Source organism: Lutzomyia longipalpis, chromosome 2 (genome assembly GCF_024334085.1).
Source record: "Lutzomyia longipalpis isolate SR_M1_2022 chromosome 2, ASM2433408v1".
Taxonomy (NCBI): domain Eukaryota; kingdom Metazoa; phylum Arthropoda; class Insecta; order Diptera; family Psychodidae; genus Lutzomyia; species Lutzomyia longipalpis.
Genome location: NC_074708.1, coordinates 16714078 through 16737665, shown reverse-complemented (window position 1 = coordinate 16737665; position 23588 = coordinate 16714078). Strand labels below are relative to the sequence as shown.

The 23588-nt window shown below is 34.2% G+C and overlaps 2 protein-coding genes across 4 annotated transcripts in view; one reads left to right on the top strand and one right to left on the bottom strand.

Annotated features, from left to right (window-relative positions):
• The window catches only part of LOC129790995 (neuroligin-4, X-linked), an 81351-nt gene extending 58099 nt beyond the window's left edge, over positions 1-23252 (top strand). For all 3 annotated transcript variants that reach the window (XM_055828858.1, XM_055828856.1, XM_055828857.1), the window contains 6 exons: positions 6272-6414; positions 6525-6760; positions 6872-7018; positions 10629-10787; positions 18846-19312; positions 20855-23252. In XM_055828858.1, coding sequence (XP_055684833.1) covers positions 6272-6414; positions 6525-6760; positions 6872-7018; positions 10629-10787; positions 18846-19312; positions 20855-21235 — 1533 coding nt within the window. In that variant the 3' untranslated portion in view covers positions 21236-23252. The remainder of the gene's footprint in view (positions 1-6271; positions 6415-6524; positions 6761-6871; positions 7019-10628; positions 10788-18845; positions 19313-20854) is intronic.
• Positions 3392-4670, bottom strand: LOC129791002 (odorant receptor 4-like). Its single transcript, XM_055828873.1, has 2 exons — positions 4056-4670; positions 3392-3844 (listed from the first exon to the last, which is right to left on the bottom strand). Exons 1-2 carry the CDS (start codon positions 4566-4568, stop codon positions 3791-3793), a joined length of 567 nt encoding a protein of 188 aa, XP_055684848.1. The 5' UTR covers positions 4569-4670; the 3' UTR covers positions 3392-3790.
• Positions 23253-23588: the final 336 nt, after the last annotated feature.

Sequence of the window (23588 nt, the reverse complement as noted above, 5' to 3'; positions counted from 1 at the left end):
TTTTATGCAATTCTTGAATTATCTATAGTATATCCTTCCCTTTAACGAATTCATACCAGGTTGATAATGAAAATCCTATTAGGATTTACTTGAATATTTAATGTTCAACTGGAATATTTTCCGTTTCTGAAGTATATCCAACAATGAGGTCGAGATCATTTCATTGTGCATAACTTCTATGTACAAAGATGCTTTAATATTTGGGCAATCTTTAATTTTTTTTCTATGCTTTAAGAACTTTTTTATTCGCACTACATTTACAAAAGGATTTATGTATACATGAAATTATATAAATCATCTAAAACACATACATAGTCATCCTTCAAGAAGCAATTAATTAAAATAACTGCTACTACTCTATTGGCACATAAAGAGGAATTAGAGTGTGTGTCAATTGGTATTATTGATAAATTATATTGGTGCTTTAAGTAAAATTGCATAATATACAAATTTGCATTAAGTATAATCAATTGAGATAACATGCCACTTAGTTCCCCGTCTATTAGGTTTACTATTCCCACAAATTTCATTTGGTAATTGTACCAAGGAAGTCAATATACAATTTCCCAGATGATTGTAATTAAGTTTTTCCTTTCATAGACGATACCTTTTTCGCTTTTTCGTTAGAAAATTCTCGGGTAATTGAAAATATATATACGGAAGACAGGAACCCCCTTTGCACCTTCAGCACTGATAAATCACGACGATATTGAGACCATAAAGTAGGTGAAGAACAGCCAGAACAGCCGATCTTCTCTGCTCCACTGTAATTTGATAGAATAGCTATAAACATCCCCCTTTCGCCTTTCATTATTCATCACCAACCAATAAAATCTTGTATATCTCCGCCAAATCGACTTCCTTTCGCCGTCATCAGATTAAAGATACACCACCTCTCCATCCTTTTCCATTTGGCTTCCTTTCACTAAAAGGAGATTAACAATTAATTCTCATCCCGTTGTAGGTTTCACGCTGAATGAAAAGTTTTCCGGGTTCATTTTTAATAGGGCAATGTGAAGTGGAGGATGGGGAGGTTGTTCATCAAAATTGAGAAATTCCAAAAAGGAAAATTCCATAACTCACACTTTGATTATTTTGCGTGCATTTTCTCAATTTTCGGAAATGCCAAAAAAAAGTTTCCATCAAATTCGACAGATTCCTTTCTCAATTTTCATACTCTTTCCCATCTCCATTTCATCGTGAACTTTGAAGAGGCTCTCACAAAATTCTCCGCAGAATCATTTTCACAAATTATCGATTTATCTTTAGAACACCCTTTTGCCCTTATTCTCTTGCTATTTGAAATGAATCTTCCACCCACGATGTTTTATTTGGATGTAAGAAAAAAAAAGTTACGCGTGTAAAGCTATTCGAGATTGGGGTTGTCTCGATGGATGCCTTTAGATAAATAATTGGGATTGAAATCATAACATTATTATAGCTGAAGGGGAGTGTTTCGGAGAATTGGTCACCTCTTGAAAATTAAATTTCTCGTAATTTACTTTAGAAGATCCGAATTTTATTCATTCTTTTAATTAATGAATGGTTAAAAACAATTCTTAGAATAAAAAAAACCACCCACCCTCTAACTAAATAAATAATTTAGTCATGGCTTTTTGTGTCTGTCATCAATTCTCTCAAATTGTTGCACTTTTCTTTAATGTTATCGCCCATTTATCATGCTTTTTCCACTTTTCTTTCTCTTTGAGAACAATCTGATGAAGCAACCGCAAGAAGCATTGAGGAAAAGGGATTTTATATTGATTAATCGATATTTTTTTCCATTTGGAAAACTAAACCCTAAATGTACAATAGGGTAAGAAAATCTAATTGCGAATGCTGTGAGTGTCCCTGAGAATATCAACTTATGTTCACACTATACGTAGAACAGTGAGATGGCAGAGTGGGAATTTCACGATTTTGGCTGCTTTTTTTCTCACACTTATTTTCCACTGGGATGTAAGAAAGTGAAACACATACACTCCACTATTCAGGGAGAGGCTTAAGGGGGTTTATTTGGGAGCGTCTTAAAATCCCCCACCCTGTTCTACACAACAAAACTATTTCTTTGCAACCTACGAGCTTCGTGAGCTTCATCTCTCCGCCAAGTGCCAACCATAAATCGTTGAATTTAGAAGGTGTACATTGGGGTTTCTTTTCGTTGCCTCGAGTGCTTTTTCTTCATTCCCCTTCACCGAACGATTTCCAAATGAACTCCTTAAGAAGCTTTCACTGGGAGCTTTCTTTTTTTTTCTTTCCTTTCCTCAACTATATACAAACTCATAGCGTCTGAGATATAGCATTTAAGTATTTCCCCGTGAATTTCAATAATTAATTTTCTTTTGGGCCCACGTTGGTGGGTTAAATGAGGTGAGTGGGTGGAATTTCATTAAAATATTTATCACATTGGCAATGAATGGGAAAAATTTGTGGTGTTTATTCGTATGTTTTTAGTACACACAACATGTTGCAGTAAATTCCAATGAATCTGCAATGTTCTTATTTTCAACGAAAGAGTGACACTATCTATGGGTTTTTATTTTGAAACCAAGATAGATGTGGGTAGAAGCTCTCACGCTTCCACTGTAAATTTTTGTCGAAATGGCACTTTTTGTGTTTATTGAGATGGATGCGCTGCATATTCTTCCAATAAATTGTCCAACGTCCTTAAATAATCCTCTTCCGCATTCCCATCCACACCTTAAAATTCCTTCTCAATCGCGTTCATTTTTCACCGCGAAAAAATTGTCTAGAAATGCTTCGCAGTTCAACCAATTTAGTATGTACTTTGTTAACATAGTAATTTATTTCAGAAATACATTAAGAGACATTAAATTGTCGCATAAAATTAAAACACTTCTGTTTACCTTCAATTTACACCTTAATTTGTTCATTTACGATGTCCTTATTATTTATGGGTAAGATGGATTTCCAAGAAAGAGCCACATTAACACGCTTTATTGAAATTCATTCAAAAGCTTCCTGTATAAATTAGCTTTATTTATTTCAATATTATACTTGATAATCCAAACGTTCTAAAGCTTCATGTTGTGGACTTAAGTATTTTATGTTTTCTAAGACAAGAATTTACTTATTAAAAATTTTTAATTTTCCATAAAAAATCTGTATCAACATTACATAACTATATATAAAAATTACACGAAATATTGGTATTAGACTCTAATTTTTTTTTCTAAGAATGATTTTACGTTGTGTCGCCTGCTGCGGAACCTCACTGTAATTGCACAAGTCTTACCTCCCTCTCTATCGCATACAAATTGTTTTTATCTTAACTTTGATAACCATGAGTATATATTTCCTCCGGCTATCAATTAATTACACAATCAAAATTTAGCATGTTGAATTTATCATTAATTTATATTACCTTAAGTTAATTTAAACATGGGTCTGTTTGAATTAATTAGGTAGAAATTTTAAGCAAAATTTACTTCTTTGGAATTCTGAATATCTTCACATTAATTACCTACCTCTCACAGCTCTGTTTTATTTCTTTTGTCGAAATTTTGACTTTTGAGTATCTTTCCTTTAAGAAAGTATAAAATAAATAATTAAAAGTTGATTAAAATGTAGTGGGGGTTGCAGTTGTTCAAAAGAGTTTTGAAAGAGCTTGGAAAACCCATTTACTGATTTACAGTAAATTATTATGAGAAAAATCTATACAGTTGAATATAGAAGACTATTCTATTTAGAATTTCTTATTTAAATTAACTTGAGATTAACTCCGCTTTAATTTCCTTTTTTGGTTAGATAAAATTATTTAAAAAAAAAATTACAGAAAAACAGTGTAGAGAATCGTTGCATAGGACACAGCAGCTTTAAAAATCTGAAAAGAAATTGAAAAAATCAATTTAGTGATTTACATCCTACAGAATTGTGATTACATAATTAAAATACTTTAGAAGATGAATTAGACAGAAGAATTATTTTGCTAGAAAAAAACTTTCTCTCCATTTTAATAGGACCAAAAGATTTGATAAAAGTTAGAAAAAAAATCAATAATAAACTATAACACGTCTTTTACGTACTCAACTAACCTGTATAAAAGTGAAAAGAGAAATTTTCCCAAATCCAAATGTTTCCACATTTATTGGATAATGAAATCTTCTCATGAGCATTAGTAGATCCTTTTGATCACCCACTGACATCTCATACCACTTGGTCATGTAGATTGTGTCTGAAATTGCTTCTGAACTATTTCGAATAATCTGTCCAAAGTAGCAAAGAATGAACGTTTGTGCTATCATGAGCATAAAAATAATGACGGGCACAATGAGCGATGTATCTGCTGATTGGAAGATGAAAAGGATTGTACAGAGGTACAGGGTGATTGTGAAGAGTTTGTGGAAGTAAATGTGCCAAAAGGAGCTTGTTAGCAGCTGAGCTTTCTCAGTAATTGCTAAATGCAACTGAAGGATGCTCTTTAGGATTATTGGAGCTTGTTTTCGCACAACTTCTGCATCATCCAACTGGGAAATGTATTCATTGATGGTACTCAGTTCAGCATCGCAGTACATTATTGTAATCATGATGACGGAATCAGACCACATAATGATTTCCAGGGCGGTAAAGTAGAATATTATTTGAATGACTATATTGATGGGGTAGTAAAAAAATGAATCCTGCGGTATCCATGGAAAGTAGAAAAATAGTGGCATGTTATATCTCGATCGATACATATCATAGATTACGATTGTTACACCAGACAGTGTTATTTCAGAAAGAAAAAATCTGAAAAAAATTGAAAATTTCCATAAAAATTCTAACTTTCTTTGAATTATCTCTTGGTGAAAATTATTATCTATTAGTTTCAAATGAGTTTGTAAAATATTCCAAAAACTTACCTGGAAAAATAGAAAGCTCGCTTAGTGTTTCTAAGGTAGTATTTCCTTCTCAAATCAGAAATGACATCACTATTGGAGTTAATAAGATTGTCAAAATAATCAATAGCTTGCAATATGTTTTTCCTGTTCAATATATTAATTACTAAATAAATCATATTGCATTGATAGAAAGCAATCATGTATATGGCACTGAGAGCAAAATCAATAAGATCAATGTAGTCGTTTATTTGGTATATAAGATGCCAAGCTGTACAAAACATTCCCATTGTTGAGCAAATTGGGAAAATGGTCAATTTAAATGCATTCATGAATTTCCATCCGAAATCCGGTACAAAATCCAAACGCCAAAACGTAAAATAGAACCATATTAATTTCTTAAGACCACTATGGTACTTGTACAACATAACTGAAGATTTTCACACGACGATTAAGAAATGACTGTTAGCACAATACTCTTGGGAAGGAATTTATAAAACTTGAAAGTAATTGCTTAGACAAAATTGTGTGGAAGATTCATTAAAAGTATTTTTAAGTAAGATATTAAATTTTCATGAAAAATTGAATTTATTTTTTTTTCAAAATTAGTTTGATTATAAAAGTTTATAAAAATTAATGTTTTCATCAGAATTATTATAATCAGAGCCTAATTAGTTGTTCATTATCAATTAGTTTGTGAATTTAGAAGAAACAAAAAGCTTTCAACTCTTTCCTCGAAAATGGGGGTTTGAAAATAAATTCCATCTTTTAAAAAATTTCAGAAAATTTCAACCTTTTCTTATCCCTTCACTGCAACCCTAAAACAAATAATTCATATCTTTGAAACTTTTGATAGTGATACCTTCTCAAAAGCTCAAATATTTTTTTCAACATTATGGTGTAATATTCTGTACATAATGTACCTATGTAGAGAAATTTAAGGAGTTTTCCAATTTAAAACGAGTAAGTAATTCTATCCTAGACATAACAAGATGGAAATAATCAAATTACTGATTAATTGATGCGCTTTTTTGTTCAATGAAAATTGTAATCTATTGTAAAACAATTTTCTTGAAAACTATTTTAAAGACTTCAGACAGAAATCAATCGATTTTTTTAAAAGTTTATTGCCCTGAAATACCAAATATCATTTATATAATGATACATATTTGTACACCACATTTTACGAAAAAGAGCTTTCCCCTTGTATGCAAAAGCGAATGAGAGGAAGGTCTTGAGAAAGGGGTGGATTTGAATTGTCTAGATATGAGATTATAATTTTAATTAAAATTTCTTATTGGGTAGTCTCTGTGGTTGCTTTGGGATATTTCCCTCGGAAGTCTCCTGTCTGAAATGATAATCCTGAAAGCTGAGATGTCGTTTTGACCTTTGCCATCTTTCATAGCCCATTTTGTATTTTCCTTTCTTTTCAGCGCGCTGGATCAGTTCGAGGTGAAGATGTGCCTTTTTGTCTAGGACTTCCATTATCCCAGCTTTTTCCATATAACTACACAAAGGATGATATCCGAATTAGCAAACTTCTGGTGCACTACTACACAAATTTTGCCTCATTTGGGTGAGTTTTCCGTCTTGGGAGAAATTTTCTTGTATATATATGAGAAAAGTGGTGTGGATCAGTTATGATGATGATGGGCAATGCATTTTGTTGAACCACACTGTATATAGGAATCCAAATGGGCCAATGACGATGGCAAATGCGGATGAGGCGACCCACGAACGTGGGAGGAGTAGCAAATTTAAGCGAAAAGTAAGGAGTTTCGCCGATGAGGACACAGAAGGTGACAAGTACGAGCAAGAACACCGAGGCAACGTACGAAGGGATCGCTTGGATGAGATAACGACCGTGGATGCGCCCTTCTGGGATACATACGACGCCATCAATCAACTATATCTGGAACTTGGTAATTTTGCAAATAAGTGATAAATTTTCTTCCTTTTTTTACGTCTATTTTATCCCTCAAACTCCCACGTAACGTCGTGATTTTTGTTTTTTTTTCTCTTGTGGTAAATAGGGAGCAAAGTGGAGATTCGCAATCACTATCGCGGTCACAAATTATCAATGTGGCTTAGCCTAATACCACAACTTCATTCCGGAGAATCCACGGAATTATCAATGCGTCATCACAATTTCCTCGAGGAGGGTACACAATACTATGATGGTAAATTTTAATTATCACTCTCAACACTACATATCTCTCTCCCCCTTAAGTGCCACCCACACACAGCATTTTCAGTGCCACCCACCCTCGTGGTAGCAACAATCCCTCAGCATCGATTCGCCCGGAAAAGCTTTTCTCATGTGGAGCACTGTGAGAACAATAATTGTCCCTGTGGGATTTTTTCTATCCACTCGTGTGTCGTTCCTTTAATTTTCATAATTGGAGTGTTTTCACGTCTCCTTTCCGGAACTAATCCGCGCAAATGAGAGTTTTTCCCCCTTTGAAAGATGCTGAGAGATTGCACACAAAAGCATGCTTCCATTACAGTCTTCCACGTTGAGATGGGAGTCGCACCAGCTATATTTTTGTGAAGAATATTCTTTTTTTTTGGATCAACAAAAAGATTTAATAACAACGAATATTGTCTCTTAGCTTAAAAGTCATGTTAGGCCAGTAGAATTAGCGGAAAATGACCCCAAACCTAAAATAAATTCTGATAAAGCCAAATTTTGCACGATTTGATTCATAAAATTATAAGCAACATTTTTTATGTTCATAAGCATACTCCAAAACGTGAGCTTATTTCAGAAGATGAGTTTTAATATTTCCATACATTTTTCACATAAGAATCCATTTTTTGAACAGGTGGCGCCGCGAGTAGTTCAACGAAGAAGTTCAATTTAACAGGCAAAGTAAATATTTACGTTTTTTATTTTTGTATTGGCATCTGCTCTGTACATCCAGAATACGTGTGTTTTCGGTGGTGCCCCAGGCTTTGGGCGGGCAAGCAGTCTCAAGCGCGTCTGTGAGATTGTCATTGCCCACCGGAACGCTTGGTTGAGATCCTGGTTTCGGGCAAGACGATGTGTGTTTTTTCTTTTAATTGTTTTTGTAACTCAATTTACAATGGATTCGTCAGGTGAAGATGACGATGATAAACAAATTTATCTTTGAGTGGCATTGAATTCAGTCTGTGATATGTCCTATGAGCTCGAGGGTGGCATGGATACATCAGAAAGAAGGTGCGCCGGCTGGCTTTGAATTTTCTTGGCAATGTCTATCTGCAAAATAATATTGGATCCTTGAAGCTCCCTATCAGTCACAACGTTCACCAAATTATTGAATTCTGGTTTGAAAAGGACAAACTTAAATAAATCCTGAAGCAGATTAATCAATCGTGAATCCGGAGAGGTCATCATTTTCAAGCGTTCCGGTGGGCAATGACAATCTCACAGACGCGCTTGAGACTGCTTGCCCGCCCAAAGCGTGGGACACCACCGAAAACACACGTATTCTGGACGTACAGAGCAGATGCCAATACAAAAATAAAAAAGGTAAATATTTACTTTGCCTTAAATGTTAAATTGAACTTCTTCGTTGAACTACTCGCGGCGCCACCTGTTCAAAAAATGGATTCTTATGTGAAAAATGTATGGAAATATTAAAACTCATCTTCTGAAATAAGCACACGTTTTAGAGTATGCTTATGAACATAAAAAATGTTGCTTATATTTTTATGAATCAAATCGTGCAAAATTTGGCTTTATCAGAATTTATTTTAGGTTATTTTACATCTCCGCTGGCCTATGTTGAATGTGAAAATTAATTTCATGACTAAAAAATTTTATTACGATTTTTTTGAGTTGAATCGATTAAATTAGACGAAAAAAAAGTCAAGGCTTGGGGTGATTTTCCGGTGAAAATGTCCAGTAATGATAACCTGTTCAAAATTCCTTCATGACTGAAGTCTCTTTCTAAGGAATTTTCCTTCCTGAAACAAATAAACATCTTTTACTCAATTTTTGATCTCAACTTCGAAGAAGTCCAAATTCGGAAGAAATCAACAAATCAAGCTCAATCGCTTAATCACTTTCTCCGGGCTTGTGGCTTACATAAAACTTCGGCATCAAAAGTTTTCATAAAAGATTTAGTAACTTTAACCAGAAAATATATCCCCAGTCATGTGCAGTATATGTACAAGATGCATTTAATAGAGCGATAGAACTTGGAGTAATGTTCACAATATTATCTCAGTGTTGAACAATATTCAAGTTCTATGTTGCTTAATTGCTGCTATTAAATAATTTCATAATATGTATACAATCAACATAATAGACAACAAATTCTTGCTGAATTTTGCATACTATAGCACATGCTATGTATGCAAGTGCACTAGCCAAAGATTGGAGATTATATTGCTTTTTGTGATTAACAATTTAATTTAATTGTGTTTTCATATCAGGATTAAATTTTATTACAAAATTTTGTCTTTCTTCTGAGACTTTTAAAAAATATTATTAAATCATTCTCATTTGAATATTTGTCCACAAATGCATAAGCCACGCCCCCATATTATTTTTCCTAACTTTTAAATCTTGTTATTGTTGTTATTAATAATTTAACTATCTAGCTATTTATCTAGATAAGTTATTTTTAAAAAAGAATATATTAAAAACGAAATTTTACATCATAATTCTCATAAATTTGTATAGCAAAAAAACCTTATTGGCTCAGAACAGACGGCCGTGACTATTGGTTGACGTCTTCGCGATGCAACTTTTTGGATGTGACTTTTTTGCGCAGACATAACCTCAAAGCAACTTTTTTGTGTGCAAAAAAGTGAGAAATACGGGAAAAAATGCGTTGCAGTGCCCCCGGGGGGCTTCCTGTATGCTGTTAATGCATTTTCCAGGCGGAAATTTGCACAATTCTGTTTTTTACCACAACAATATTTCGATGCGACTTTTTTGACACTTGGATGCGACTTTTTCGATGTAACTTTTTTGGATGTGACTTTTTTGATGCAACTTTTTTGGGTGTGACTTTTTTGATGCAACTTTTTTGGGTGTGACTTTTTCGAGGAAACTTTTTTTGTTCAAAAAAAAGTGAAAAAAGTTTCCTCGAAAAAGTCACACCCAAAAAAGTTGCATCAAAAAAGTCACACCCAAAAAGTCACATCCAAAAAAGTTACATCGAAAAAGTCGCATCCAAGTGTCAAAAAAAGTTGCATCAAAAAAGTCACACCCAAAAAAGTTGCATCAAAAAAGTCACATCCAAAAAAGTTACACCGAAAAAGTCGCATCCAAGTGTCAAAAAAGTCGCATCGAAATATTGTTGTGGTAAAAAACAAAATTGTGCAAATTTCCGCCTGGAAAATGCTATAACAGCATACGGGAAGCCCCCCGGGGGCACTGCAATGCATTTTTTCCCGTATTTCTCACTTTTTTGCACACAAAAAAGTTGCTTTGAGGTTATGTCTGCGCAAAAAAGTCGCATCCAAAAAGTTGCATCGCGAAGACGTCAACCAAACGCCACGGCCGTCTGTTCTGAGCCATTGTGCCTCACTAATATTCATAATACCGAGAGCGCGTAGTCGTTTGTTATTTAAATACGAGCTATTTGCATTATTGTCCACACAAAATTAAGTTCATTTTATAATTAGTCCATATCGTGGGTGCTACTAACCACTGGGACATACACACTCCAGGGGCACACAACAAACCATTTTTTATGGCGCCGCTGCGGCTTTCAGTTCGATTTTCTGGGTGGGCGCACTGAAGGGTGGGCGCAATAATTGCGGGGGATAATTGTGTGGTTTTGTTTTTGGCAGGACTGGTTCGTGAACAAAAACTCTATAGACCGGCAACACCTGCAGTGAAAACGGAATTTATTGCAACCACATCCAATGCCGTCACAAAATCGAGTGTCTTGAAAACAACGATGAGCACAGTTTCATCATCAAATGCCACATCATTTCATACAACCACAGGTAATTGCACTGATGGGGAGGCATTAATTATGAGGGGAGAAAAAAATAACTTGAGTGATGTCGATGAAAAGCCACCCGCAGAGATTTTGGGATTTATGCGGGGGGAATGATGGGGGGTGGATCCATATGCTCGACGGAAGGCCAGACAAAATGAACACATTGGGAAAGTTTTGCCAACAGTGAGTTGTACTGAATAATGGGGAATTTGTCCAGGGAAGATTGAGAAGGAATTTGAGGACTATGGTAGTATATTTGCACCCAGGAATTCAACTTTCTTGTACTCTTGTGAAAATGTTTCATCCAGCAAGGCCTTCATTTACTTGTACACAAAAGATATCCCATATCCGCAAAATCCCTGCTCGCATTGTTGTTCTCTTTTTTTTTTCATTAAAGTTCAACTTTCAACATAAGTTTTGGTATGTTGTTGTTAAGATGTTACGCTTGAGAGATAAATTCACAGATACACTTTGTACACTTTCAAGAATTTTGCTATATGGTTTTTTTTTCTTTTTGTCTTTTATTATGCGTATTTTTGTGTTTGGAAAACTGGGGACTTGTTTTTTTTTATTGAAAAGTTAGCTGTGATTCTTTCGAAGAAAAGAATAGCACAGCTTCTGTGTACCACCTAAAATGCAAAGTCGTCAGATCGGGCTCAAACTTGGGATGAGCACGAATTAGGGTCCCCACATTCCAAAAAACGTATGTCAAAAAATTTTTTTTCCGGCCGTCCGTCCGTCCGTCCGTCCGGCCGGAGTTTGACGCTTAATTACAAGAGAACGGTAATAGATAGAGACTTGCGGTCAAAGGCAAAGTTAGTATATCGGCCTGATGTCGTCTGATGGTGAAGTCAAATCCACCCCTCCACCCCTCTGACCGCCATTTTGGAACACCCCTAAATTTTGTTTTCGCTATATTTCAGCCGCTATTATAGCTAAAAATCTGAAATTTTGTTATGTTGTAGGGGCCATCAAGAGCTTTCCAACGATACCTCATTTTCGAAAATCGGTCAAGCCGTTTAGTCAATATGGCCGCCACAATTTTTCATCGAAAATCGACCATAACTCGAAAACGGCTTGACCGATTTTGATCAACCCGGGCTCAAATGAAAGCTCTCAACAAACCCTACAACTCTCTAGAACATCCGAAGTTTCAAAAGTGACCGCTAGGGGGCCAAAAATTAGAAACAAAATTTTCGATGAGTTTTCGATGAATATCTCGAAAACTACACGATGCATTTTCTTCAAATTTTTATATGTTATAGCTGGCTATATTATCTAGCTCCATGCCAAAAATGAAGAAAATCTATGTCGCCGTTCTCGAGATATAGCCTTCCAAAGTTAGCATGTCATATCTCGGGTTCTACAAGTCCGATTTTAATCAACTCAAGCGCAAATGAAAGGTTTCGGGAAACCCTACAAATGTCTAAAACATTGCAATTTCGAGAAATGACCGCAAGAGGCGCTAAAGTCGATATTTTGCATATCCAAAATTTTTAAGTCTAAATATCTCAAAAACTGTACTATGCATTTCGTTAAAATTTCAGTATGTTATAGCTGAGGTCAAGACCTTTCCAACGATAGGTCATTTAAGAAAATCTATGGAGCCGTTCAGGAGATATTAGGGTTTCAATATTTTATTTAATCAATACGTTAACTATCCGGATATTTGATATAAGTTTGGTGGTGCAAACTCTGGGGAAGGATGACTCGCGCCACGAATCACAGCCAATGCGCGAGTTAGCCTTCCCCAAGAGTTTGCAACACCAAATCTTTATCAAATATCACACTTAGACTGACCTCTGAAGGAAGAATCACAGCCCGTAAGTGAAACTTACCAGTACATTCCCTTTTCTGATTAATCAATACTCTGCAGCTATTTATAGACTTTGCATTTACATATATTTAACTTGGCCACTGAAGGAAGAATCACAGCCCGTAAGTGAAACTTACCATGTACATTCCCTTTTCTCCTTAATCTGTACCATGTAGCTATATATATTTATATTTTACCGTTATATTTTACTTTACATTTACATTTATATTTATATACCTTATTTTCTTTTTGTTCAAAATTAAATAAAACTATTGACAATTTTCTTTAATTTCATAAGTTATTTTTATTCGTTTAGAGTCAGAATTATTTGATGATTCTTTCATAGTGAAAATTATATTAATTCAGAGAGCATCACTGACTGTTGCAAAATATCAATTACAGCATCAAAAAAATCAAATTTAATATAGTTAAAAAAACTTAAAATATCAATAATATCATTTTTTTAATTAAACGTGCTATAATTTTATAAATTAATGTAATGAAATGAAATGTAATTAATTTGTTTTATAAAGTATTGGTTAGTCTCATAATATTACGGATTTTTTCTCATATATTATTATTTTTTTCATATAGCCTACACAGTAAAAGATTGGGAAAACTAATACCTACTTAAAATAATATCAAGTAAATACAATTTTTTGTTTTTTTCTTTAATTTAGAAGGAAAATCGTGAAGATAAGAATTTCATCCATTTTTTTATGTTTGATTTTATGATTCCCAATTATGTTACGTTGAAAGTTTTAAGCTCCTAAAAGAGTCTTTATCAAGCCAAAAAATATATTTAAATTCTAAGGAAATTTCCTCTCTGATGTATCTCTCTTGTGATTCCATATTTTCATCATTTATATGACTCTACTGTATTACATATAACTTTTTCTTCATATATTGCCCATCCAATCCTTTGATGGAGAAAGGAAGGGATGTAAAAGTTTATCCACAACGCGTGTAGAATTGAAATAATAAAGCTCCCGGAAGTTTTAAACGTTTCCTCGTAGCCTCTCTGTAGTCAAAATGAGCCCTCAAATTATGTTGAAAATTTTGTTAGGCAGGTACCTATATACATTCTGCTATACATCTCTTTTTGGGGGATACATAAAACAAAATCAAAATGAGTAGGAAGTTTTTCCAATTTTGCAGTGAATTTGACCAACAGTTTCACATAAATTTTCAACATGATTTATTTTTTCATTTTCAAGATATTCTAGGGTGAAAATGATTCCATGTTTACCCGCACCACTCAATCATTTCAATATGGTGCAATTATTAACGGTTGAATTTCTATCAAATATAAATTTACATAGTGAAAATCAAAATTAATTTTCTGCTGTGGAATGTCTTTGATGGGTAAAACAACTCACAGGAAAGCGCATTTTGCAGGGAAATGTTGAATAAATTAATTTTTAAAAGAGGTAAAAGCCATGAGAGAAAATTATGTTCACGTTGAAAGTTCCTAATTGAGCAAAAGTGATATTTTTTTCTTCAATTTTTAGCATAATGAAAAGTTTTCTGTGAACGGGAAAAGGGAAAACATTCGCGGAACCTTTCTTGGTTTTCCAAAAATATGCAAATTTACAGAAAGTACAACAATAAAACTTGAGTTTATTGCGTGGAAAATGTTGTAACTTATTTCTTTGAAAGTTTTGGGCGTTTACAACAATATTATAGTGCCTGCAGTTATAGTCGTACCAAAAACGATTATACATTATTATGCTTTTAGTGGGTATGTAGTAGTATAAATTCTGTGAGCACAGTTAAAACACAAAGTGCGGATGCAATGATAATTTTTAATTAAAATAAATAGATGCTTTAGGATTTAGTGCTAATTCTAGTTGCGAACACTGTTATGCAAAATTGATATTTTAGGTAACATTTCTGCATTTAGTAATAGGATTAAAGTGCATGCCATTTTAGGCGAATTAATCATTTTCCACATGGCATTTTAATTAACCCTTACTTGATATGCAGATACATCACACTTATTACCAAATATTCCATGTGGGGACATCACATATGCTTTACTACATATCGCAAAAGGGATGCAATTTGCACATAAATTTCACTTCACATATATCTAGGTACACATTTTCTATGCTGAATGATAGATGTTGACCTCTCTTCATTGTTTTTTATTTCATTTCGCACATAAAAATGTTTTATTTGAATAAAAAAAAGTCATTGATTAATATTTGGAATAAAAGCTTTTTGATATAATAAATAAATGGTGACAGATGATGACACATAAAACCCAAAAAAAAACAACAAATTTAACTAACGATGAACATAAAAAGAATGTTAAAAAAATTAAGTGAGTGACGCAAATTATAAAATATTCAATTAGGTTTCTTATTACGTAATAAAACAACGTAAAGTTTACTGCAGTTGAGGTGCAACGTATGTACATTGTATATATCTATATAATAAAGAAAGGTCTGTTTGTTGGTAATCTTCCGTCGTGTTCGGCTATACAAATCTACACCGTTTGACCGATCGTGATGAAATTTGGTACAGAGGCTCCTTATAACAGGCGGTTTCGAGTGGCCGTATCCATTTTCCCCCCAAAGCCCCCCTTCAGGTAGCCCCCATATAACAGTCATGCTTTTTTTGCGATTTTTTGAATTTGGCGCCAGAAATGTTGTATGAAAATGATTTCTCCTCTTTGCAAATTTTTCTTTTGGGTTTGATAAGTGGCCCAAATCTACTTATAAACCATCATAATTTTTTTCTCTAAAAGAACGTTATTCACGAGACATAGTGTAAGTCCCCCGCATGTAACCAAAATTGGTTTTTAAATTATTGTAGGGGATCATTAAAGGTTCAAAATAAGCGTGGTCATTTCCCGGAAAAGCGCTGGGAAACCTACGAATTTTCCGGTTTTCTGTTTAACCTATGTTGATTTATTTCTCAATTTATAGCAATCGTAGGATATTGTGATTGGTGTCATATTAAAGCTATATTAATGCTTAATATTATATATTAAAATCATTTTCCAAAATGCACTAGAAGGTGAAAATTCGGAAAGATTTTCCGAACACGCATTTTTCTTTCGCCTCCCATTTCCATAATATTGCATGGGACCACCTGGAACATCCCTTATTTTGCAGCATTTTTAATTATCTTTCATTTGGTATAGCACTTGGTGGGGAAATCCACTGGGAAAACTCGCTACAGAATGATTTTCCAAAATTAAGCACATTTTCGCATTGGAGAAAAAGAGATGGACAATTTTTTTCTAGGGGAATTCTTAGAACATTCTGGAAACATCAAAGAGGAGAAATCGTTTATCTCTTTTCTTCCAACGCGAAAATGTGCTTAACTTTGGGAAATCATTCTGTAGCGAGTTTTCCCAGTGGATTTCCCCACCAAGTGCTATACCAAATGAAATATAATTAAAAATGCTACAAAATAAGGGATGTTCCAGGTGGTCCAATGCAATATTGTGGGAATAGGAAGTGAAAGAAAAATGCGTGATCGGAAAATCTTTCCGAATTTTCACCTTCTAGTGCATTTTGGAAAATGGTTTTAATATATAATATTAAGCATTAATATAGCTTTAATTTGACACCAATCACAATATCCTACGATTGCTATAAATTGAGAAATAAATCAACATAGGTTAAACAGAAAACCGGAAAATTCGTAGGTTTCCCAGCGCTTTTCCGGGAAATGACCACGCTTATTTTGAACCTTTAATGATCCCCTACAATAATTTAAAAACCAATTTTGGTTGCATGCGGGGGACTTACACTATGTCTCGTGAATAACGTTCTTTGCGCGAAGCGCAACAAATCCCCGCGAAGCGGGGCGAGGTAAATTGGAGCGAAGCGACAATTTACCTCGTAAGGAGATAAAAACGTTAAGGAATATTTAAGCTAAAAGATGAATGAAGTAAAACGTGAACAGAGAAAATGTTCTATATGAAATATTTCTTTATTATTAGTTAAGAAAAAAAGAATAAATCTTATGTTATTTACGCAAACGCTTTGCAGTCAATTTTACATTTTTAATAATGAGAATTTTAGTTCTTTACGCATTGCATATTACTGATATTTACTACACTTATCATGCTGCGTATTACCGCCTTTCATTATTTCGATGTGAATTTCCTAACATTTCTTTCATTTTCACGAATACAATTGTGAATATAATTCCAATTTTTTCAGTACAAGAAGTTTATCAGTGAAAAGCTCAAGATGGGAATGAAAATCATTTCACATCTCAAATACCGTGACATCTTGCTCCATTCATGGGCACGATTTCCATAATATCCCACCATCTGAGTGGCAATTGTGTCGCCAGAAGTGCCCTTAATGGGTTAATTGATTCCTCAGCCATCCCAGCCAGCCATCGCGGAAAATTGCCCTCCTCGGGGTTTCTTTTTAATATTTCCCTCCAATTGTTCAACAACCCCCGCCATTGCAATATTTCAAGAGATACTTTCACCCCGCATTGCTCTCCGCGTATACGGAACAGTTCTACACATTTTATATATAATTGTGCACCACCGAGTGCTTGCAGGGCTTCCTCAACTACTCAACAATGTATTACTATAAATTTGCTCGTTCCATGGTGAAGAGCACGATGAAAACGATGGGAAGTGAGGTGATATTTCAGAAATATTGCTGGCAATATCTTTAACTCTCTGCCATTACATTTTCATATAATAACTCTCCAGGTTGCGGGATTAAATCCCCAACACTGTGACGATTATTACTCACAACTTTATAAAATGTCGTGGATATTTCATGAAAATCCATACATGGGGATGAAAAAATAATTATTTTATATGGTTCTTTTCACATGAAATCACATGAATACTTTTTTTTCGGATTTACTGGTACACATTACTCAAATTTAAATATTAAATTTATTCGACAAAATAATGATTTTGAAACATAAATTTTTTACATGCTTCCCGATTCAGATAAATTGAATAAATAATTAATTGAATATTGTTTTTTACATTTAAATCTCATTAAAAACTCTTTAAATCTTTTAAATCGTTTTTTTTTTACTATTAAAAGATGAGATATAAATTAAAAAAAAATTTAATTCACATTGTGAATCATGTACCTACTACTGAAATGCAAATTGAATTTCTCTCTCAAAAACTGCATCATAAATTTACAACCATTGAAGAAAAGGAAGAACCTCCTTCACGAGCGATCTATCGAAAAGGAATAACTTTCAAGTGAATATTTTCATTTAATTTCTCTTCGAGGAATACGAGAGGGATACTGAAAATCTCCACCAAGGGAATCTTGCCGGCCCTCGCGTACGTTGGTTAAAAGTCATTGCAAGTGATTTGCATGTGCAAAATCGAACTGCTGAAATATTCATTGATTGTTGTTTTATTTATAGTGGAATATGCAAATATTTACATTGGAATGTTTCGTGGGAGATGAAACAGTTGTTATACGATTTTTCCAGGAAAATTCTACAAATTTGTTTTACGCGCAGGTCTTTTTTCTGTTAAAGTTTAGTTTGGAAAAAAAAGTTTTTAGCTGCAATATTAATTGAGAGATACCTACCTACTTATTTGTAATACATATGTCAGAAATTAAATCATTTCCCGTTAAAACGAAGTTTCTGAAATTATTCACGTTGTTTGTATTCGTGAAAAAAAAATATTCCAAAACGATTTCGTGGTGTTTCAAAAATTAATTTTTACCGACAAAGCATTTTTTTATGTTTTCGTGATATTAAAGATTTTTTTTGATAAACATTCTAAATGGAAAGATATTAAAGATGTTAAAGCATGTTTCTGATAGCATGAACTACTTTAAAAATACTTGCGGGTAGCATAGGGCACAGAAACCCTCAATAAAATACCTAACTGTCCTGTTTAAATATTAATGAAAATCAGAAATATACTTAATTTAAACGCAATAAGGCGATTTAATGGAATTTATTGTTGACTATATATTTTCAATTGAAAAAGTAATTAAAGGTAGTGGAAATGGAAGCATTTTCACGCCAATTTTTTTTTGTAAATGTGAATGAAATAAAAAGTATCCAATATTTTATTTTGCAAAATAGCTTTTGTATTTCGGGGAAATTTTCAAAATCTATGTATGGTCAATGGGATGGAAAATATTTCCTAAATTGGTTTGAGCGCGAAATTTATTGGATGCAATAAATCGTGTCATTTCAAGATGTCAGAACTTATGTATGGGGAACATGTGCTGGAATACCCCTCATTTGACACTATGTGTGACCTTTTTGCAGACTGCCCTCCCAATGCTACGGTTGTGCCAACAATCGCCGCCACAAGACCCCATCAGCAGCAGGAGATGGTGATTCAGGGTGGCGAGGGTGGTGCCAACAACCTGCTGAGGCGCTTAGCCAATAGTCAGTTCCATAGCTATACCACCGCCCTCACCATCACCATTGCCGTGGGGTGCTTTCTGCTCCTACTTAACATTCTCATTTTCGCGGGTATCTACTACCAGCGCGAGAAGAGAGCTAGCGACACAAAGCGCAAGGAGGAGCTCTTTGAAACTGAAATCCCCATGTCACCGAACCTAAAGCCACACAGCCGCAAGGGGAGCCTGCAGAGTCTCCCTCCGGGCTTCCATTTTCACCATCATCACTTTCATCAACAACCCCGGACTGGGAGCTTTGTAGAGCTCAGCTTCGATGGATCCGGTGGCGAGAAGAGATCAACGAAGGAGTACTGTGATGTGGAGCTGCAGGTTAGCATGTCGGGATGATTTTTTTAGCTGTGTTTCTTTCAGACACAGCTTTTGTGTACCGAGCAAAATCGAAAGTCGTCAGATCGGGCTCAAACTTGGGATGAGCACGAATTAGGGTCCCCACATTCCAAAAAACGTATGCGCCAAAAAAATTTTTTTCCGGCCGGCCGGCCGGCCGTCCGTCCGTCCGTCCGTAGTATAACGCTAAATTGCGAGAGAACGGTAATAGATAGAGACTTGCGGTAAACGGCAAAGTTTAAATATCGACTGGAAGACATCGGATTATGATGTCAAATTTTACCCCCCACCCCTCCGTCCGCCATTTTGAATAACCTCAAAATTTTGTTTTCGCTATATCTCAGCCGCTATTATAGCTAGAGGGCTGAAATTTTGATATGTTGTAGGGGCCATCAAGAGCTTTCCAACGATACCTCATTTTCGAAAATCGGTCAAGCCGTTTAGTCAATATGGCCGCCACAATTTTTCATCGAAAATCGACCATAACTCGAAAACGGCTTGACCGATTTTGATCAACCCGGGCTCAAATGAAAGATCTCAACAAACCCTACAACTCTCTAGAACATCCGAAGTTTCAAAAGTGACCGCTAGGGGGCCAAAAATCAAAAACAAAATTTTCGATTAGTTTTCGATGAATATCTCGAAAACGCCATTATCGATTTGCTTCATTTTTTGATATGTTATAGCTGACCATATTATCTAGCTCCATGCCAAAAATGAAGAAAATCTATGTCGCCGTTCTCGAGATATAGCCTTCCAAAGTTGGCATGTCATATCTCGGGTTCTACAAGTCCGATTTCGATCAACTCAAGCGCAAATGAAAGGTTTCGTGAAACCCTTCAAATGTCTAGAACATTGCAACTTCGAGAAATGACCACAAGAGGCGCTAAAATAAAAAACAAAGTTTTCGAAAATTTCGAACTCGAATTTTTCGAAAATGGCGACATAAATTTTTCTCATTTTTCGATATGTTATAGCTGACTTCAAGACCTTTCAAACAAAAAAAAAATTATGAAAATCTATGGATCCGTTCTCGAGATATAGCCTTCTAAAGATTTATTAGGGTATGACTGTTCTAATTTTCCCTACTTTGCGCGTATTTGAATTAATTCGCGTTCTAGTTTGCTCTCACAAAATTGGTACACTGAAAGAAACACAGCTCTCGTAAGCTTGGTCAGCTTACCAGTACATTTCTAAATATACTCTCCAAATGTTTTCCGATTACCTCTTTCGGTGTGAATGGATTTTCTGGGGATTTTAAATTCAAATTTCATCCAGAAAAAAATTTTCATAAGTTTTTGGGAAGATTGAATATTTATTTCAAGACAAAATAAATTTGCATTAAATAACGATTTTATGCAATTTTTTTTTAATTTGTGTTAAAATAAATAATCAAATGAAATAAAATTTTTATGCAGATTTTTAAAAAAAGTCTGTAATTCCAGAAAAAATTTCCTAATAAATAAACTCCTTCAGATCAGAATATTATTATGTAGAACAAAACCAACAATGAATTATTTTCAGGAGTACCAATGCTCCCCAGCAAATAGCTCAACGTCCAGCAACCTCCGTGTGCCTGAATGCAAGAGATCCTCACCCCTTGAGACAACCCACGTGCCTCAGATTTTTTCCACGAGCCAGCAGACAGAGTGCTCACACGGAGGCTCTAGTCAGTCTTCCGGGCACTGCAACCAGGGCACCCAGAGTGATCGTCCACTGTCGCAGGACGTCAGCACCGAAGTCAGCGAGATGGATATCCAGGAGAATGGTAGTCTCGGAATTCCAGACCCTCCGCCACCGCCCAAACTCTTCCACGGCGTCGGCATTTTACGCCAACAGGGTGGTTCGTCCCAAGCAGGTGGATCCAGCAAGAAACGTGTTCAAATTCAGGAGATCTCCGTGTGACTCCAAGCGAGGTACATTCAAAAGCTTACAGAGAAGTGGACTCTATCATGCTTCAAAATAGGCTCATCCAAAGGGGAAAAATCATACAGTAGAGATTTTATATCAGAATCTTTTTAACGACATCATTAGTATATAATACTGCATGAAGAGGAAAACAAATCAGCATGAAAAATCACCACCAATAGATCCCACACAATCAAATCTTTTGATGCAGAATAGAGTCTCACTTCTTACTCCTTAAAATTAACTAATAAGAAAAAATGTGTGTGTGATTTTAGGTAAAATAAAATTTAAAATGAAAAATGTTCAATTTCCTGCTGATAAACATTTTTTTTGTGTGTGAAATTCAGCAAGAGACTGGGATTAGATGTGAAAGTTTAGACACAATTTTCTCAATGTGAGAATACTATAACTTCCTAAAAAAAAATGTGTGAGAGTGTTAATGGGATGTTGTAACATTTGGAATTGATTGAGTACATAACATTTTTTAAACTGATAGAAAATGAATTATTATATACTAGTGAAAATATAAGAAGAAAAATGAAAATTGGTATTTGTCGGTGGACTAATTGATTCGTTTCATAATATTTAACTACCAATTCTTGTTAATTTATGGAGAAATTTTATGAGTTTTTATTTGTTTTAACCATCAGTTGTGGATTAGCTTCTCTATGGGGGCAATGAATCCATTTATTGCAAAGTATTTAGAAATGTCAAGATAGAGATTCGAGGGGATTATTTATCGAGGAAAGGGAATCGTTCTTAAGAAAATATTCAATGTTAAATGGATTTTGCAAATTAACTAAATAGTGTTATAAAAAAAAATAAAGAACAATGGAGAGGACATAACGATGTGAGGGAATTAATGCTAACTTAACCAAAAAAAAATGAATATATAATATTTTATTTGTACAGAAATACTATCATAGAAATAATTGGATATTTTTTCAAGAGATTATACGGAATTCGTTGCAATTATGCTAATTGTACCTAAAACATACATATGTATTCGTATTTAATTAAATAAAATTCAAATCGACATTTTTTCTAAAAAAAAATCGAAATAAAACGTATATACTCTGTTAGTTTTACCAATTTATTTAATTTTTTCTTTCTCTTTCCCGCTCAAATAACTTAAATAGTCTTTGAAATTTTCAGTGAGTTTAATAATCGTGATATATTTGCTCATTCAATAAGGAGAAGAGTATATATTCTCGGAAAATCAAACAAATTGCTCCCTTTTAAAAGCACCCCCTTGTTAATTTTGCAGTACTCACACACATTATATACGAACAACAAGCAGAGAGAGTTCTGCAAATTATACCGATTTTCGTTCTTCCAGTTTCAATAATATCGCTAATATGGGGCCAACTCCCATATATGGAGTGCGCTTACATTGATAAATTCATTTTGTTCCGAATAGATGAAATGATTTTAACATGATTATTAATGATGCTTGTATTAAAAGGAAAATTTGTAATGAAACACAATCAATTTTCCATCATTGTTATTGACTGATAATTATCTGGACGTTTGTTGTGAGAACACAACACCGAATAAATTGAAAAGCCCATCAAATTATTTCCTTGTTGAATCAAATTGTGGTCCCTGAGAGGAGTGAGAAATTTTTAACCCTTCCATTTAATACTAAAAAAAATGAGATTATGATAGAGGAAAATGAAATTAAATCAACTAACAATAAAAGTGAATTAATATCGATTGATGGTACTAAAGACTTTGTACGAATGAAACTATTATGAAAAAAAAACTCAATAAAGAGTAATCATTGGAGGATGAAGTCTGTAATAAAATTATTTATATTGTTGTTCTATATAAATAAAACAAGAAGCTGTTCCAAACAATGTAACAATTTATAAAGTGACAAGAGGACGTGAGTAAATTCCACAGAAAAAAAATCTAGTGTAAATACTATCATAATTATTACTAAAATGAAAAATCAATATATATTGTATATAAAAAAAAAACTAGGTGAAATACAAGGAAATCCCAAGAAAAATGCCACGAAGCATATTATTTTCACGTCAGAGGAAACGCTCGATGGAGTTTGGTCCGCATGGCGTTGTTTTGGAGTATCGTCACCACGAATTGCTCTCAAATCCATTAAGATTAATTAGCTGTTCTGTTTTGCAGCACAATTTCTTCATTCACGTGATCGAGAATATTAAAAGGTTAGTACAAACCCCTATGGCATATGAGGAACCTTTTTGGCGTCTGCTTGGAAGTTTCCCATGAATTTTTCTACTGGAAATACTTTTTTTTTTGAATTTACGGAATATTCGAAGATTTTATGTTTTTTTCATTTAGCAAGCTTTCAGTAACTTCCTATCAAACC